The sequence below is a fragment of the Lepidothrix coronata genome, unplaced genomic scaffold (genome assembly GCF_001604755.1).
Source record: "Lepidothrix coronata isolate B3197 unplaced genomic scaffold, Lepidothrix_coronata-1.0 Scaffold4, whole genome shotgun sequence".
NCBI classification, from domain to species: Eukaryota; Metazoa; Chordata; class Aves; order Passeriformes; family Pipridae; genus Lepidothrix; species Lepidothrix coronata.
This window is the reverse complement of record NW_016690184.1, coordinates 9,608,604-9,625,825: the sequence shown is the minus strand read 5'-3', so window position 1 is coordinate 9,625,825 and position 17,222 is coordinate 9,608,604. Positions and strand designations below refer to the sequence as shown.

Here is a 17,222-nt window from a genome sequence, read left to right as displayed (position 1 = left end):
ATGCTATAACATTTGCTACTCGTTGCTCTTAATAATCCCTTAAAAGGTGGATAAAAATAGGGTAGTTGAGCAAAACAACTTAAAAAGGCCAATGATGCCCCATTGATGCCCCATAATTGAGTGATGCTTGAGGGAATGCCGAGTTAGTAGCAAAGCTTGCATGCAAAGTCTTCATTTGAATGACTTGATGCAGGGCACAAAATGAGAATAGGTGTTCCACTTGTAAAGCTGGTGTGAATCAGTGCTAACTCAGCAGCCCCTTCGCAGATTTCAAATTCAGGATGGGCCCAGAGAGCCCCCAGGTACACCAGCGTCTTGTACAGAGTTGTATTTGTTCTTGAAAGGCATGCAATACAAACCCAGCATCCTGAGAGAGAGAAGTGGCTGATCTCTTGGGACTAGACCAGGACTTTAATTCATTAAAGACCTGGTGGTGGAAGGAGCCCATGCAGCTGTATGATCGCTGAAGGTGATCATCTTTTGCTCAGAAACTAAGCTGCTTAAAATTAACAGTACATGCTTGGAAATGGACATCTGGGACCCTAAGAGATGAAGACTTAAGACCCAATATGAAGGTTGCTGAACTTTGTCTGAAGATGTTCTGTTTACCTGAGTTCAGGCTACATGTCTTAATGTAAGAAAATACACTTTGTTAATGAACAAAAGGAATTTTATTCTAAGGCTATCAAATGTAAAAGCCTGTATCAGATCAGAATTTAGGAGGAGGCTGAAGAAGGAACATCGTAAGGTAGAATACACTCGGAAATTTTAGTTTACCAGCATGGTCTCTACCTCCTGAGCTAAAAGAGGATAAATCTTTGTATGTTATTCATCGGTGCTCAAGATATACAGAAGCATTTGTTTTCATAGACAGATTTCAGTAGGGAAAAGTTGTCGTTTTTGCTGCAGGTGTGAGTATGGTGAGAACAGCATCTCTGAAACTCAGTGGGAAATGGGAACTTACCGGACAGTAAAAGTAACACAAAACGAGCAGCTGATGGAGATAGGTGCATGTTCTAAGTTCTTTGTGAAACTCAGGTGAGCAGCTTTGAGCTGAAGCACCTTGGACTAAATGTACTAACTCTATGTCTCCTCACTTCCAAGACTGTTCCTCCAGATAATATGATTTCAGTTTTAGTCCTCTTTTTGCCCTTGGGTTTCAAGGAAAGAGAGTCATTACTGCATAGGTGGCTTGACTTCTACAGACCTAACAAACAACTGAAGAGGAAAACAGAGGGGAGCATAAAGCTGGGCAGTGGTCCAGGAAGGCACCAGATACATGGGCTTTTCAGAATTGAGACTGACTGATATTCCAAGTTTCTTGACTGTAATCTATCCCAGAAACACACTGGGTGTAGACAATACACCACACTATAGTGATAGCTTAGTACTTGGTCTGCAGTTTACCATATCCAAGCTGAATGGGGATTGGTGGAGAATTTTCTAGTCTGTGAAAGAATTTATTCAGAAAAATCATGAAAAAAAGCTCTCTCCATACTAGTGTTGCTCTGGCACTTTTTACTTTTTCCTTGAGAGTTAAAATTTTTTTCAAGGCAAAACTGGTTCTAGCACACTGCCTGTTTCTTTTGTTTTTTATTTCTTCCCAAATGGACCTTGTTTGTCCCAGTGAAATTCTAACACATTCTTTGCTCCTCAGCACCTCTGTGGTTTGCCCCAGCATCATTCCTGTTGGGCATTCTAAACTGACCATCTGGAAACTGTCCACTTGAAGTGGGTTCTTTTACTTGAATTTCTTTATCAGAACGGTCTCCCTGTCTTTTTATTCCCCTGCAAGTCTTCATTTTGCCCGGTGTCAGTCAGTTTCAGTCCTAAATGCAGCCTGGTAGGTATTTTCAGGTTTTCTAATTGACCTGTATTTCACGGCGGGGGGGGAGGAACGATGAATTTTGAGTGGCATGTTACAACTGAAACTTCTTAGCCCCCTCCCCTTAAGCTTCAATTGCCTGCTGAATCTGTTTCTAAACAAACAACAAAATACTGAAGTCTGTGTCAGGTCTCTTGGCAATTCATTCCCTGCAGTGATCTTTTTATTAAAAAGTATTTCGCACATCTTTTCTTAAACCATTTCTCTCTCCCACCTGCTGTTTAGCTCCTTACTGCTCTGGAGCAGATGAGCTCCCCCCTTCGTCTAAAAGACAGCTTGTGTGGGATTTTATCCAGAAATCCAAAGCCCCCTGTTGCTGTATCAAGCAAATACTTTTGGCCCCAGGTTATCACTTCCTCACCCAGTTTGCTTTAATCTTGTCATACTGAGGGTCACTGTGGTCCAGGAAGCAAATACAATTACCAACAACCATGGGCAGCACACATTCCATACAGCGGACAAGCACAGGTCTGTATGGATGATAAAGAGAGCTGCCCCCCAAATGCCATAAATCTTGATGATTTCCAGTTTATTAACACATAAAAAAACAATATGACTATTTATAGCAGTAAAGCTAATTTTGCTTGCCGAAGTGCTAATAATTATTCACCTACCCAAACCAGAAATGTATATCACACAGTCAGCTGTCTTCTCCCCCAAAGTTTCAGTGTTCCCTTAAAGGCCAAGAAGTACTACTAAACAGCAGCTTTCACCTCAGGTTTGTTGCATACACCTGAGTGATCTCCCACTGAAACCAGTTACTGTTGATGGGTGTCCTTTAAGTTTTGAACTTGAAGAAGTCAAGTTCAAGTGCTTAACTTTCGGGCAATCTGACTGGCCAACTTCAGTTTCACTTCTTTATTTAAGCTTAGCTATTTGCTGAATATTAAAAATGAATGTTCTCTAAAGTTTTCTGCTAAATAGCATAAGTTAAAGGTTAATATAAAGCCTTCTATTTAAACTTATGGAAAGGGCCCACAAAATGAACAGGGACTTGTGGGGAATAATTATAATGGAAAATTAATTCCTCGTTGGGTAAATATGAAGGATTAGCTATTGTAAGTTAGCCTTGACAACTGTATCCTTGAAAGAGATAAATATATAATGCCTTGAAAAGAGCAAAAGCAGACTTGCAGAGTAAATTAAATGCAATCAGCTGGTGAGACTCTGTCTATTACAGTTCACTGCCCGGTTTATTTAAAAATGGCATTTTTGAAGGTAAATAATAAAAGCACCTTGGTAAATACAATCTCAGCCTTATAACTTATATTAGCCAGCAACTGTAGATTTATATTTTAAATTGTTGAAAATCTATACTAATATATTTTTGAATGGTAGAATATACAAGCTTCTGTTGCCATTAACCCTCCCTCCCCCTGTGAACCCCAAAACAGGAAGAACTGGCTCCATGCGATGACCTGTATGATCAGTGAAAGATCCATTTACATTTTAACTGCTAAAATAAAATTTATCTTTCCAGAATAACCCAGTCCTGGCCATGTTCCTTCAGGGCCCATCTCCAGATGCATGCTTTTCCCTGGCAGTTCTCCAGTTGACCACAGAATCTTTGTAAGCATTTATGTGAAGTGAGAAATACTTGCTATTGCTAAAGAATGGATAAAGTTCTTATTTCTCTCAGAATTTTGAAAAGCTTGGTATTGTCAGTATTTCCCTTTTGTTCATCTACACTTTTATTTCATTGGAAAATAGATGTCAGCGGTGTCTTTCAGTGTACCAGAACAATCCAGGGGCCATGATGACAGTGTGATGGGCAATGCTAATGCTGCTGTCACCAGCAGAGCAGAACGGTGTAAAGCAGGTGGTGGTTTCGTCTGCCCAGCAGATGTAAAGTCTGTAAACTGAAGGAAATTCCACAGCTTCTCAGATAATAATGTACAATTACTGCCGAATGTGAATGTGGCAGTTTTAGAGTAATTATAATCCTCAACGATGAAGCTACAAATTAAAGAAACTTAACCTGAAGTAGAGAATACAAATGGAAGCAGAAGTTTGACCTAAGCTCCTGCTGGTTTGCTGTGCAGGTCACTTCCTATGTTCCTATTCCTATGTGATGCTGTACCGTCTTCATGAAATAGTATAATTTCTCTTTAAAAACGTGCAAGATAAGTGACTAAAAATCACAAGCAGGAAAGCTGAAAATAAAGTAAGCAAGTGGCAAGAAAAATGCATCTTAGGAAAATTAATTTACTCTGAATAGACTGTATGGAGATCTGCTGTGTGAATGCACCTTGTTTTTTTTTAACAGAAAACATGGACTGACATGAAATAATACTTTGCAGAGGCTCTTAAAGAAATTCAAGCTGACTCTGGGCTTTTGCCAAGCTCTCTGAGAAAGGTCAGCATACTGAAGTCAAACTGCAGCATTTCACCTGCTTGAGAGGTCAAGGGAAGTGTTGCCTGACACAACATCTGAGCAAAGATTCTGAAAGCTGTTTTCAGCTTTTGATTTCTAGATATTGACTCACCTTCCAGATACCGTCTTTTCCTTAACAGCATCCTTGGAGTTCTCGCTGACAATTTGTAAACACGATTCTTCTGAACGGAAGTGTTCCATGTGCTCTTGCTTACTGAATGTGCTCAAATGTGCCTGCATGGGGCTAGTACAAATGAAAGTACAAGGCAACCGTAACTTTTTGGAAGAGCTCAAAAGCAGGCACCTCTCCCTGAGCAGGTATCTTTCATATTTGCCACTTAGAAGCCCTTTCGTCAGTAGGACTTCCCAGAAGTCATTTTATTTTGGCCATTGAACTGGTATTCCCCATAACCAGTAGTGTCCTATTAACACGGCCTTGAGTTTCATAAGACTGAGTAACTACAGAGCTGCTGGAAGGCACTCAAGTGGTTTGAAAGCCTGTGACTTGCAGTGTAACTGAAGGCCTTATTCATGTGAGGTTCGGCTTTAAATCGTTCTCACTAGCAATAAACTGCATTCCAGACCTCTGTTTTCAATGTCTTACCCTTGTACACTACTGATGTTAAGGTGGGATCTTGTTACATTCCCTACCCTATTCCTTTTCTTTACAACCAATTACGAAGCTTTGAGAGGTGTTTATACGGTTTTAGCGTCTCAGTCACTGAACGATTTAGTTCAGTCATCATCTAAATATAGAGCATTTAATCAGATGCAGCAGTTTCTGTCCGCTTGGCTCTGGGAGCCCCTTGCCGTCCAGAACCCAAGTATTTATAACTAGGTAAGCTTTCCGTCATCAGAGATCTCCTATTTACAGGGCTTGGCACGCTACGTTAGACGGAGAGCTCCAAATGCCACCGGGGGGCTGCTGGCAAGATCTCCCGCGGATCCGACACGGGAGCTCGCTCCTCCTGCGCTGCCCCTCTCCCCGCAGAGGAGCGGGGCTCGGGCCGCCGCGGGGCAGCGGCTCCGCCGTCGCGCCGCTCTCGCCGCCCCCACAGCCGCGCCGGGGCGGCCGCGCGCGCTGACGTGCGCCCGTCACGCCGCCGCCATCACAGGGCGCCGGCAGCGGAAGCGGCCCCGCCTGCCCGGCCCGTGCGGGCACGGCCGCCATGGGCTGGCTGGGGGCGGCCGGGCGGCGGCTGCGGCGGCGGCTGCGGGGCGCCGAGGTGGTGCGGGAGACCTGCCGGCAGTACCCGCTCTCCTGCTGCCTCCTCCTGGGGCTGGGCGCTGCCACCCTCCTCCTCAACCGGTAACCGGGTGGGCGCGGCGGGGGAGCCGGGCCCGGCGCGGCGCTGCCCCTCCTGCAGTAATGTTTCCTTCCTGTGTGTTTGTAAGGTATCTTCACGTCTTAATGATCTTCTGGTCGTTCGTGGCTGGTGTCGTCACCTTCTACTGTTCCTTAGGACCGGATTCCCTCTTGCCCAATATTCTGTTCACAATAAAATATAAACCCAAGGTAAATATGTCTAAACAGTCGTTAAAGATAAGAATTTATATTGGGTAGCAATTCTTGTCTAATTCTAGGTGCATTCAGAAATAATATACGTCAGTACAGCTTATATCCTCCTACTGATAGGTGTTTTATAGAAAATAGGTGATGATTAAGACTTTGGATTTTTCACACGTTTTTGCATAGCCCCATCAAATCTAGCTATGGCTGCAAAACCAGTTGTTGGGAGTGTTTATATATGTTGTTTAGTACTTTGCTCATTTTACGTTTTGAGCAATTGTAAATAAATACGTTTTGAGCATTTGAGTAGCAGGCAGTGGAGAAATTATGTAGTTGTTTGCTCTTTTACTGGGGCTTTTTGTTTTCTAAAGAAGCCTTTGGCAAGCCAGTGCTGCGTTTCAAAGAGAAAAACATTCCCAAAGCAAACTGCTGTTTTATAGCTTAAAATGGTTTTGCATAGAATTTCATAGGGCTAAAAAGTTATGGTTGCAGTAGTTCAAGGCTATGAGTAAGGCAAGTTTTGCAGAAAACCCAGCTGGTCTGTTTATTAGACTGACTAATGTATGGGGAGATGAGATATGAAAGGATATCTGTCTCCTCACACTTTGTTTCAGTGGAATTAATTTTTCTGTTTGGTTCAGTTTTTTCTCTTACTGTGCCTTGTTATCTTGTTTTCCGGCTGGGAGAACAACATTGTTTTATTCAGTTCTCTGTAGTAATATACTCTAAAAGGAAATTCACAAATGTGTTGATATATTAATAGAGTTATCATTTTGAAGAATGTAAACTTGTCCAAGTATCTTCTCTTAGCAGTTGGAATTGCCGGAGCTGTTTCCCCACGGTCACAGTTGTGCTGTATGTGGCAAGGTCAAATGCAAGAGGCACAGGTAAATTAAATCTGTGGCACCGGTAAGCTTAGTATTGCTGACATTTTATACATCATGGTAGGAAACTTTCAGTTACTTATTGTTGCTTAAACTTTTCCATGCTCTCCTGTAGACCTACGTTGCTTCTGGAAAACTATCAGCCATGGCTGGATCTGAAAGTGCCTTCCAAGGTTGATGCGTCACTCTCAGAGGTAATTGGTGCATCATTTCTTTAGTACCTTACAGTTCTGTGGGTTTTTATTATATGTCTTTTAGACCTTTTAGTTCTGGTTCAGTAGATAGCTCAGATGTGCTTCCCAGGTATTTTAACTTCTTCATGTGAAAGTCAAATCAAAAGGATATGTGCCAGGAGCAGAGAGGTGAGGTGGTCTGCTTGTTAACAAGGATGCGACTGCTTGTGTGGTAGTGCACCTAGAGCACAGAAGAAATGTCTGTTTAAATTTAGAAGAATATTGATAAGAACAGTTATAATTGAACATGCATGATTCTTGAAAAGTTGAGAATTTTGCTCTGCTTGGTTTGTTGGAGTAGATGGTAAGAGATGATTTGCTCCAGCTACAAAATTTCTGTAATGAAGATGATGATTTGAGGTAGGGAGGATAGAAGAAAGGTGGAAAGAGGCTGTTTACAAGAGTGTGTAGTGACAAGACAAGGAGGAGTGGATTCAAACTGAAAGAGGATAGGTTTAGATTAGATATTAGGAAGAAATTCTTTACTGTGAGGGTGGTGAGGCACTGGAACAGGTTGCCCTCAGAAGCTGGGGATGCCCCATCCCTGGAGGTGTTTAAGGCCAGGATGGGTGGAGCTCTTAGCAACCTCGCCTAGCAGTGGGCAGGTGTTCCTGCCCATGACAGGGAGGTTGGAACTAGATGATCTTTAAGGTCCCTTTCAGACCAGACCATTCTGTGATTCTGTCCATTTATTCAAAATGATTAGGCAAAGCAGTAACAAAATCTGTCTAAAAAAAGAAATTAGTGGATTTACTCAAGGAAGAATAGCATAGGTATATTTTTAATAAGGCTGTAAATCAGGAATTTTCTTTTGTTCTGATCTCTTAAAAAGAAGCTATCTGAAGAGCAGTTTTTCTTTGGGCGTGTGTTTGGGGGTTTTTCCCCTTGATTAGTAATTGATGGAATATACTGGCAGCTAAACAGATAAGCTTTAGTTGTTTTTTGAAGCTGGGAAAATACACAAGCACTTATGTCCCTTAATATCCATTTATTTAGAATTCCAGCTTTGGAGTTCTGTGGCAGGAGGATGAACAATTAGCATGCTAGAAGCAATAAGATTTTTGCATGTCAGTGCTTGCAGTTAACAACGTGGTTTATGAAGTCAAAGCTATATGTGCTTGTGGTATAAGCTATCACTAGTTCAGTTCTGCCTGGTGGAGTCTCAGGCATGGACCACTGCAGAAATAGAAGAAGAATAAAAACCTTGAAGGAAGGGAGGATGGACAGTTGAGGAATACTTTTAAAAAAGAACATATAGCAACTTGCTGACTTCCTTTAGTTTAATGAAGTGACTTCCTCTGCCATTTCAGAAGTGACCATTTATTCTTTTAAATGACTTAATCTATTACTTTTTTTAAATAAGTTTAAGTGTATTAAAATGACAGTATTGCTGAATACCATTTCAGTAGGCTCTTACTTGAATAATGAAATATAAAATAAACAGTTCTGTGCACGTAACATTTTTAGAATTTTGGGTACCAAATAGATGTGACAGTGTACCAAAGGATGTGGTAAAATGCTGAATAACTGGAAATTTTCCTCTTTAGCTTAAATGGGAATTTAATGCTAAAGAGGTTCTTTGTAGTATCTTATTCATAAAGGATATGAGTAGATAACCATAGTTGTCTTCTAAGACTGATCTTTAAAATGTGTTGCTACCCCTTGGCATTTTGTATTTGATTGCTGTTGCTGTAATTCTGCCTTTACCAAAGCAGAGAGCTTTTCTTTATTGTTACTTCATACTTAGGTGGCATGTCCCAGGCCCTGCTTTAATAGCACTTTTTATTTATTAGCCCTTTTTATTTAGCACTGTAGACATGGTTTTTGTGTATCTATGCTGTGTTTCTCATCCCTTTATCTTTGTGTGCTTAACTAGAGGGAAGTACCAGACCAGAGTTCTGTGCCTTCCCCAGGGCAGAGAACCAGGATAATCCTCTTCAATGTACCATAAAAAGCAGTCTGAGCCACCATTATCAGCTGTGTATGGCAGATACTGTTTGGAATGAGAAATCTCATTGCATTGTTCCTCACTGCAGCTCTTCTCTACTGGTTAAAAGGATAGCAAGGGTTCTGCCCACACCATATTCCTCTTGGCCGTCTGCTCCGAGGATGCAGTATGCAGTGCTGACCTGGAATTAGATAACCTGCTTCAGGTTGGAAGGAGAGACTGCTCTTATTTTCTTCAGTGGGTTAGTCATACGTTAGAGAGAAGCTGATACGGTGTGAACTGAATTAGGATTAATTAGATTCTGAAGGAGTGCCCACTACAGCCTGCTTTTAAAAAGCAGATTCTTCAAATACTTGGAATAATTCTGGGATTTTTTTATTATGTATTAGTTTTTCTAGTTCTTCTTTTGTAGGTTGAAGAATTTTGGCAATATTCTCATTTCCAAATGTTTCTAATTTGAACCAGTTGTATAACCTTTAAGCTTGTATTTTGAAGTGCTTTCAGAATAATTTAGCACACACTCAAATCAGAAGAAATCCAGGTTTTTCTCACAAGTATGGATTTTTTTCTCCTTTGAATTTTGATGGCAGTTTGTCGCGCTTTGCAAATTCTTAATCTTTTGCAACCTTTAGGCTATCTAGCTGCTGTACGTGGTTTAGGAGAATAAGAAAAACCTGTGCTTAGATGTTCCTCCTCCGCAGTTGAACTCTAAACTGTCTCAACCATGCATCTACCAATGTTGTATAGCATGGGCTGTACCCTGCACAAAAATAATGCAATGACCTAAGTGTAATTTTGTTTCCAGTTTCTAATCCATTTTACCTTATGTTAGTTTCTTCAATGTTTTCTTTCTTTTTGAATAAGGACATGATCTCTCTTGGTCAGTTTTATGTTGTATGTAGTCCAGGTGCTGCAGATTGCATAGAGGAGAATTTAATTCTGTTGTTCTGTTAATGAAGTCATCTTTTTCCTTACAATCTTATTGTTGCTGTGTGAGGGATGTTTGTAGTAAAATCTGTGGAAAGTTGCTCAGCTACTCTTGATTGGCATCATGAAATAAATGCCCTACTGGATCAAGGTGCTGCTGTCTTTTATTTCACAATTTTATTTTTTTTTATATTCTTAGCTTGTCAAGTTCTTGACTCGATTATGGGACTAGAATTTTTTTTTTCTTTTCTAAAAGATAGAAATGGACAAATGCAAGACAAGAAATCAGTTACTATCTGAACGTGCTCTTTGCCATTCCTGACCTCTTGTAGCAGCACAATGGACTGCATGCTTTCTTGTTGGGAATGGCTAGTTCTACTCTCAGGAAGTGGTCTCAGCTATCTAGTTGGACTGCCTTTTAAGGATTTATAATTGTCATTGTGGTTTATTGCTCCTTCCCACTCTAATTTGGCCTGGTAGTTTTGACCTGCTGCTGACTCAGTCATCACTCTGCTCTACAGTTCCGCCTCCTGATAGCTGGGGTCAGTTGTATGGCAGTCCCCAGAAAGCTTGTCTCAGCAGCAAAGACTGACTAGCTTGCAGTGTTGCAGGGCATTCTAGAAAATAATTTCTCTTTTTTTACTGCAGCTGCTGCTTATATTGTTACCTGCTGCATTTGCTTTTACCCTTGTTCTGTCTTTCCAATTCAAAGCTGCCCACGCAAAGTAGAAACAGTAATTTTGCAAAATGCTTGAAAATAGGTTGGCTTTAAATGAAATGACTCATCATTTATATTTAAAACTTGAGAGTAATAATTTACAGACAGGGAAATGGCTTATCATTAGCTGTCATTCTTAGAGATGTCCCATCTACTTTATTGGCATAGTGTAGTATGAGCAATTGAGCTTGAATAATATTGTTGGTGTTGCTAGAATTGAAGTGGGTGCACGTGTCCTGCTTTCCCAATGCTTTATGAAAGTGCAGTGGATAACGTGACAGTTTTTTTTCTGTCTTACAGAATCACACTGATAAGGGTCTGGAATGCTCAAGGGAAAACAGTATGGACTGCATGCCTTGAAATCCAGTTAGTGGCAGTTAGTGGCTTATTCTTCCTTGAGTGCTTGTATTTTGCAGTCAGGGTGATTTCACTGCATAGCTCTCTTTTAACTTCTGTACAGCACCTTGGTGCAATGGAGCATTATACATAACTGCTTCTGCCATGCCATGTGTTTAGTAAATGTTCAAAGAGGGGCTGCTTTCTGTGTGTCCACACGTTTTTTTTTAAGGCCATGTAGATAGCATGAGTTCTAATAGAACGTGTCTTGCCTTCTGATATCATGACCAGGGATAGGTGGACTCCAAGTGCATTTTGAGTTAGTTGTCTGTTTCTGTGCATGCTGTCTCTGGGTCTTTGTCTAGTGGGATTATCTGCATGGCCTTGTCCTGTGGAAGCAGTACCATAAAGCCTGCCCTTACAGTGTGGATGTGGAAGAGAAACACTGACAAGTCTGTAAAATGGTTCAACTAGAACTCAGTTACTACAAACATCTCCTCTCTCAAGGAGACTTTGTCCAGAGTGGGAAGGGTCATGAGCTTGTTTTATTTTTCTTGCTTATTTAATAACCATGGGAAGATGAATCTCAACCACGTGTGTTTTGTATAGCTGGCACTAAGGATGAGATCTCTCACTGTTGGAAACAATTCTGCTAGTGGCTTCAGAGGCCTCTGAACTGCAGGGGAAGAGAGGGCCAGTAAGTTATGTTGGAAGCTGATGAACTGAAATTGCAATGACACATGTGTGTAAAGCTTGATGGACAGGCTTTCAGTTCCAAAGCAGTGGTCGTGGATGAAGAAAGCTGTTTCAAGATGAGTGCACTGTATTCCCTTAGAGTACAGTCTTGTGCTTGAGGGCTGTTCAAGTGCACTTTCTGCTCCAAACAGAAGATGCTCTGCTGCTGTTGCTCCTGAGGGGGAGGCACAGAGCAAAAGCGGAGGAAGAAAGAAAAGGGCTCCTTTAATACATACATGCATAGTATGGATTTTTTTGCAGGCCTTTGCATTTGTAGGGTACATTTTTTAAAGAGTCTGCATTTTGAGCCCTGAAAGAGGTTTATTTTGTTGGAAACTATGCATGAACAAAAATAATATTGCAATACCTGCGAGACTGAGATTTGTGTGGAGTAAATTGGTGGCTGATGTACTGGCAGTGCTATGGAAAACATCAGGGAAATTCATTTGAGTGGCCTAATGTGTTCTTAAGGCTAGTGGCCTGTGATTGCTGACTGGAGCTGGATGTGATCTCCTTCCTGTTGTCTGAAGATTAACTTCCAAAGAAGGTTGTCATCTCCCCCCACCTTTCCACCCTGCTTTTAATGGAAATATGAGATTGGGCAGGGGGAGGATGACACGGGACAACATGACACAACATTTCACTTAGCCACCTGTCATTAACACGTGATGGTATTACAGTTTCAAGATCTATTACTGCTATAGCACATAATATAGGATAATATAGCATATAGGACAAAAGGCNACTGCTATAGCACATAATATAGGATAATATAGCATATAGGACAAAAGGCATGGATGACTTTGTATGGTCCACAACACAGATATCTGAAGTTATCCCAAGCTGGAAAACATTTCTCTAGAAAGAGGGAGGAACAATGAAATGGAACAACTGGAAAAAAGAGAGTGTCTTATCAAATTTGAGTAGGTGATATTCTTAATAGTGAAGACAGAAAAAGAGTATTCTTTCATGAGCTGCTCAAGTCTGAAGAATTGAGAGTGATTAAAAAGGCCGGGGTGTGCTTTTTATTGAGTGTGCTTTTATAATCGTGAGAGAAGCAGTCATGTAGTGCCCTAAAGATAGCATAAATTTAGAAAGTCTTGAATTTTTGCAGTGCATACTGTGTGAATGAGTGCAACAGCAGATCTTGTAAGAACAGTAACACTTATTCTCATAAATGACACTTGTATATCAGCTGTTACATTCAGCTTTTCTTTCAAACAGATTTTACATTTTTCTCTGTACACAGTGGCTTTGCAGAACCTTTCCTTCTATAGAATGTGGCACAGCAGCCTCACATAGCAACACATATATTCTCTCTTATTACCCTGATCAGCATTGTTGCTGCTGGGGACAAACTGATCTCTAAAGCAGTGATTCAGATAAAGGGGTAGGTTGCAATGGGAGAAGGTAGTGTGGGCAATATCTTGGGGTTATAGTGAAGGAGGGGAAATCTCAAGAAAATTTCATCCTTCCCTGTGCTTCCTCATGTTTTTTTCCTTCACACTGTCTGATGATTTTCCTTCCCTTGTAGAGTTTTCATTTTACTAATCATGGTGCAAGGACTGTAACCGGTACTTGAAGCTTGTGTGTAGATGTAAGGAGAGGTGTCAAAGCTGCAATCCTGTGAGCAATACACCTGGTGTATGTGGTGGTGGCAACCTGTTGGTTGAACAGGGACTGTCACCTCTTCTGCCCCTTTCTTCTGTCACATTGAAAGCCAAGCTGAAACAGGGCATGCCTGTGACGTGATTGCAATAATTGTGATTCTTCTTGATAAACCCAGGTTTTTCTGACATGGAAAAGGCAACCACAGGCTTGACCTGTGTTGAACAGGTTTGATGGAAAGGTTGGAAAAGATTTATCTACAGAGATCCAGGTAGATGGGATTATACAGGGGCTAGGAACAGGATGGAGGGAAGCCATGAGGATGCATGTAGGACAAGGACTTTGAAAAACGCTCTGATTAGGACTTCAGGTGATGACTGGATCATAAGGCAGGCTTTGTCGAAAGCTGTGATACAGGATATGGAGAAAGGCGGATGACTTTCATAGGAATTGCTTTTTATGACCCTTCTTTTGCTTTCTTTGAGCAGTGAGCATACAGGATTGACTTGTCCTACACTGAGGGTGGGAGAGAGCTGGAAAAGGTGGAGGTTTGGATGAAAAAGAGTGGAGATGTGTTAGTGTAGGATGGGTAACTGTGCCTGAGGGACACTCTATGCTACATCAGAAAAGAACAGGGACTGATCTGAAAAATTAGGGAAGGGCTGTTTGAGGTAAGATTACATGTTTCATAGCATTTGCCTGACAGCAGCCATGGCACTGTGCTTCATGTTACTGATAGTACTAGTGGTAGATGTTTCTTCTTGATATCTGATGAAACCATTAATTTGTTGCTATTTGCCCAAAGTACTGATTATGATGCAAAGTAGTTGATTTCACAATAAGATCGCAACTTACACATTTATATGTTAAAGTTTTATGATGTATGAATTACACTCTGTGAGTTTTGGAAGGTGTTTGTGGTTTTAACTCTTCTAACAGGGATTTATAGTAAACTGTTCATTTTGAACCATGGTTGTCTTTATTCTGCACAGGTGCTTGAGTTGGTGCTGGAAAACTTTATTTATCCATGGTACAGGTAGGAGCTTTACCTAAAACTTACTATTTTTTAATATGATAAATATTTGTCAACCTTTTTAAGAAATAGTCACCTGAAAATAAACATTCCCGTTCTTTAGTGAAATATAAAGCATACTTGTGAGTGCTACAGTTTCATCATTTTTTTGTCTCTTAGCAGAGTAGAACAGATCTTTTAACAATTTAGGTGTGTTAGAAGTGCATCTAAAATTTGTATTTCATCCTAAAAACCCTTTCGTAGTGTTTACTTTTATATGTTCATTTTCTAATAACTCTCACTTGGAAGCAAGTATGGATTGATTAAAATCTCTTTAAAAACTCAAGCCCTCCCCCGCTCTGAAATTTACTTCCAGATTAAAAGCATATTGATCTATCATATTGCTTTAAAAAATAAATAAAGTACTTCACAAGGTTTTTAAAAAGACAAAAATTCTACCTCTAATCAATATAGAAAAGGTATTTTGAATACCTGTGGCCAAGTTTTTGGAGATCATCTGGTGATTTCCTGAGTTTTAAGACTGGGTGGTTATGTTGCGCTGAATAGAATAGTACTGTGTAAATAGCTTTAAAATAGTGAATAAAGAAAAGACTATGGCTAATTATTTTTCTGGGGGAAATTTTATATTTATTTTGGGGGATTTTTTCCTTGTACCTTTATAATTAATGCTTTGCAGTACTTTGTCAGAAGATATTAAAATATTTCTAATTGATCATGCTGGGATTAATGTGTTAAAACAACATCTTACCTTAATTCGGAATGTGACTTTTTCATTGGATGGAAGTGTTCAGTTTGTGCTAAAAAAATATATACTTTCTTTTATTTTACTCCATGCATTTTTTTTTCCTGTCTCTGGGATCTAAAATTTTCTGGGCAGACTTACTTGCCTCTTTGGTTTTTGATCGTGGCCAATACCTGCATGCCTCACTTCTAACTTGGTGTGATGAATGTGCCGAAGTGTAAAATTTCACTGCTAATGCAAACAGCAGAGGGAGCTTTAGCACCGTGTATGTGAATCTTCAAGCTGGAAACCTCAAGGTTTTAAACTTTCAAATACAGAAAACTGTATTTGAAAACTGAGTTGTTTGATAAAGTAACAAATGTGAGGCAGCCATCTTCTGTATTTCATAATTTGAAAATAGTTTTTTATTGGCTGGTGGAAGGTGTCTTCAATGTCTTTGTTATGGACTGAGAAGGAGACTTGGCTTCCACCAATTACTTACCTCTCTGACACCCAGGACAGTGGAAATCTGGAATACATCATCTGGTGGGGTAGTAATCTGCACAGTTAGAAGTGCGATGTAAAATATACTAGATATGGAGCCAACCCTCCTAGATTCTGCTACATCTTGCCCTCTGGTGACCCATACAGGTGTTTTCTGCACTGTCTTTAGTTTTGCCTGGCTGCACCTCCAGATTTTGAGCTAGCTACATAAAATCACACTGTGCTGATTAAACCTACTAAGCTTCCCATGAACCTGAAGTATTGGGAGTTCAGTGAGCTATAGTGAGTGCAGTGATATCTGACTAATTCTAGAGGAAACAACTTGGTCCTAGAAGGCTTACTGGTTTCAGTTTACCAGTAGTAATGCCAGATCTGGTCCTGTTTCATTTAGATGTTCAGGTGTTTCTGTGCTTTGGTGTTTCCAGCAACAGTTGTGCAGGGAGGCCTGAACTGTGTGTCTGTGTGCCACTGTTTGAGATCTGGCTTGTAGAGCATGTCAGTTCTGAATTTTTCTGCTTAGCTGTACCTGCACTGTTTGCAAAGCTTGGCTCACCCAGGACAAAGGACTCTTGCATTCAGGACATGTTTTTTCTCAGCATAATTCTTCACAGAGCCAAATCAGAAGCCTTTGCATCCAGACTATCCTTATTTAGCAGTGCAGTTGGGTAACCACCATCAGGCAGTTCATACTTTTCAGCTGGTAAAACAGTTTGCTGCTTTCCCTTGCAAAAAAGTCTGGGCATAATTCCTTATGCTAATTGTCCCCCTTTCACATGAATGGAATTTGTGCAGAAGCTACCTTTTTTTTTTTTAATATAAATATATATATATATGGTGGGTATTTTTGGTGCTGTGCCAACTGGTGCTGTCTTGCAGCACCTAGCACTCTCTTGGCATCAGTGGCATCAGTGTTACCAGGATACATCTCACTCAGAAGCCTGGCAAGTGTAATGTTTGCCAGAAGCCTATGTTGCAAGATAAAATCACAGATTTATTGCTCAGGAAATAAAGTGCTATATCAGAAAAAAGCTGTTTTATGTTTGTTCCATTAATTAACTGTGCAAGAATTTGTAATATTTTATTACCAGCTCAGAGTTTAAAGGGAAACATTCCTAAATTTGGATCACTTTAGGGGAGTGAGAATTAGTACTTGAAATCCAGTGAACTCTACTGAAACAGGTGGTTATACCTCTGTGCATTTTTGTTTGGTATTTGTCAAAGTATTCATACTGGTTATATTTAAATATTTGTTTTAAGAATTTTTTTCAACTATATGAGAGGAATAGAGCATAGTAATCCAAGTTTGTAGAGCTACAAAACACTGGTCTGAGTTTATTGTTTATGCTCTATGCTATACAGTAAGACTCCATAATATCTTGCTAATACCAACCTCATTTTAAATAGGAGAGTGTCAAGTTTGAAAGAGTCATTCTATGCTTAGTGAATTTTTTGGTCATTGATGCTATTGCAACTCCTTTCAGATTAGGATAGAACTCAGTAATTACCACATTTTTGTAACACATTACTATGAAAACATTTTTATTTGATAGTGACTAAACCTAGTGTTTTCATATATGGAGCTCTTTATATTTTAAATGCAAGTAATGCAAGAAAAGTTCAGAATTTTTGTTGAGTTACAAACCATAGCTTTACATTTTTACTAGCTTGCAACTTATTTTCTACATCTTTTTGATATGAGTTAGCCAAATTTTGTAAGAATAATTGGCACACAGAGAAAAAAAAATCGCTTCAGTATTTATGTATGATTTTCATTTATGAATAGATCCTTTAAGACTTTGCATGCAA

The 17,222-nt window shown here is 40.1% G+C and overlaps 1 protein-coding gene across 3 annotated transcripts in view; it reads left to right on the top strand.

The window, feature by feature from the left end:
- Positions 1-5,395: 5,395 nt before the first annotated feature.
- The window catches only part of SNX14 (sorting nexin 14), a 50,506-nt gene continuing 38,679 nt past the window's right edge, over positions 5,396-17,222 (top strand). Inside the window, exons 1-5 of one of the 3 annotated variants that reach the window (XM_017824650.1) lie at positions 5,396-5,568; positions 5,655-5,775; positions 6,580-6,656; positions 6,769-6,847; positions 14,151-14,194. In XM_017824650.1, coding sequence (XP_017680139.1) covers positions 5,429-5,568; positions 5,655-5,775; positions 6,580-6,656; positions 6,769-6,847; positions 14,151-14,194 — 461 coding nt within the window. In that variant the 5' untranslated portion in view covers positions 5,396-5,428. The remainder of the gene's footprint in view (positions 5,569-5,654; positions 5,776-6,579; positions 6,657-6,768; positions 6,848-14,150; positions 14,195-17,222) is intronic. The other 2 variants (XM_017824640.1, XM_017824658.1) reach the window with 2 other exon arrangements.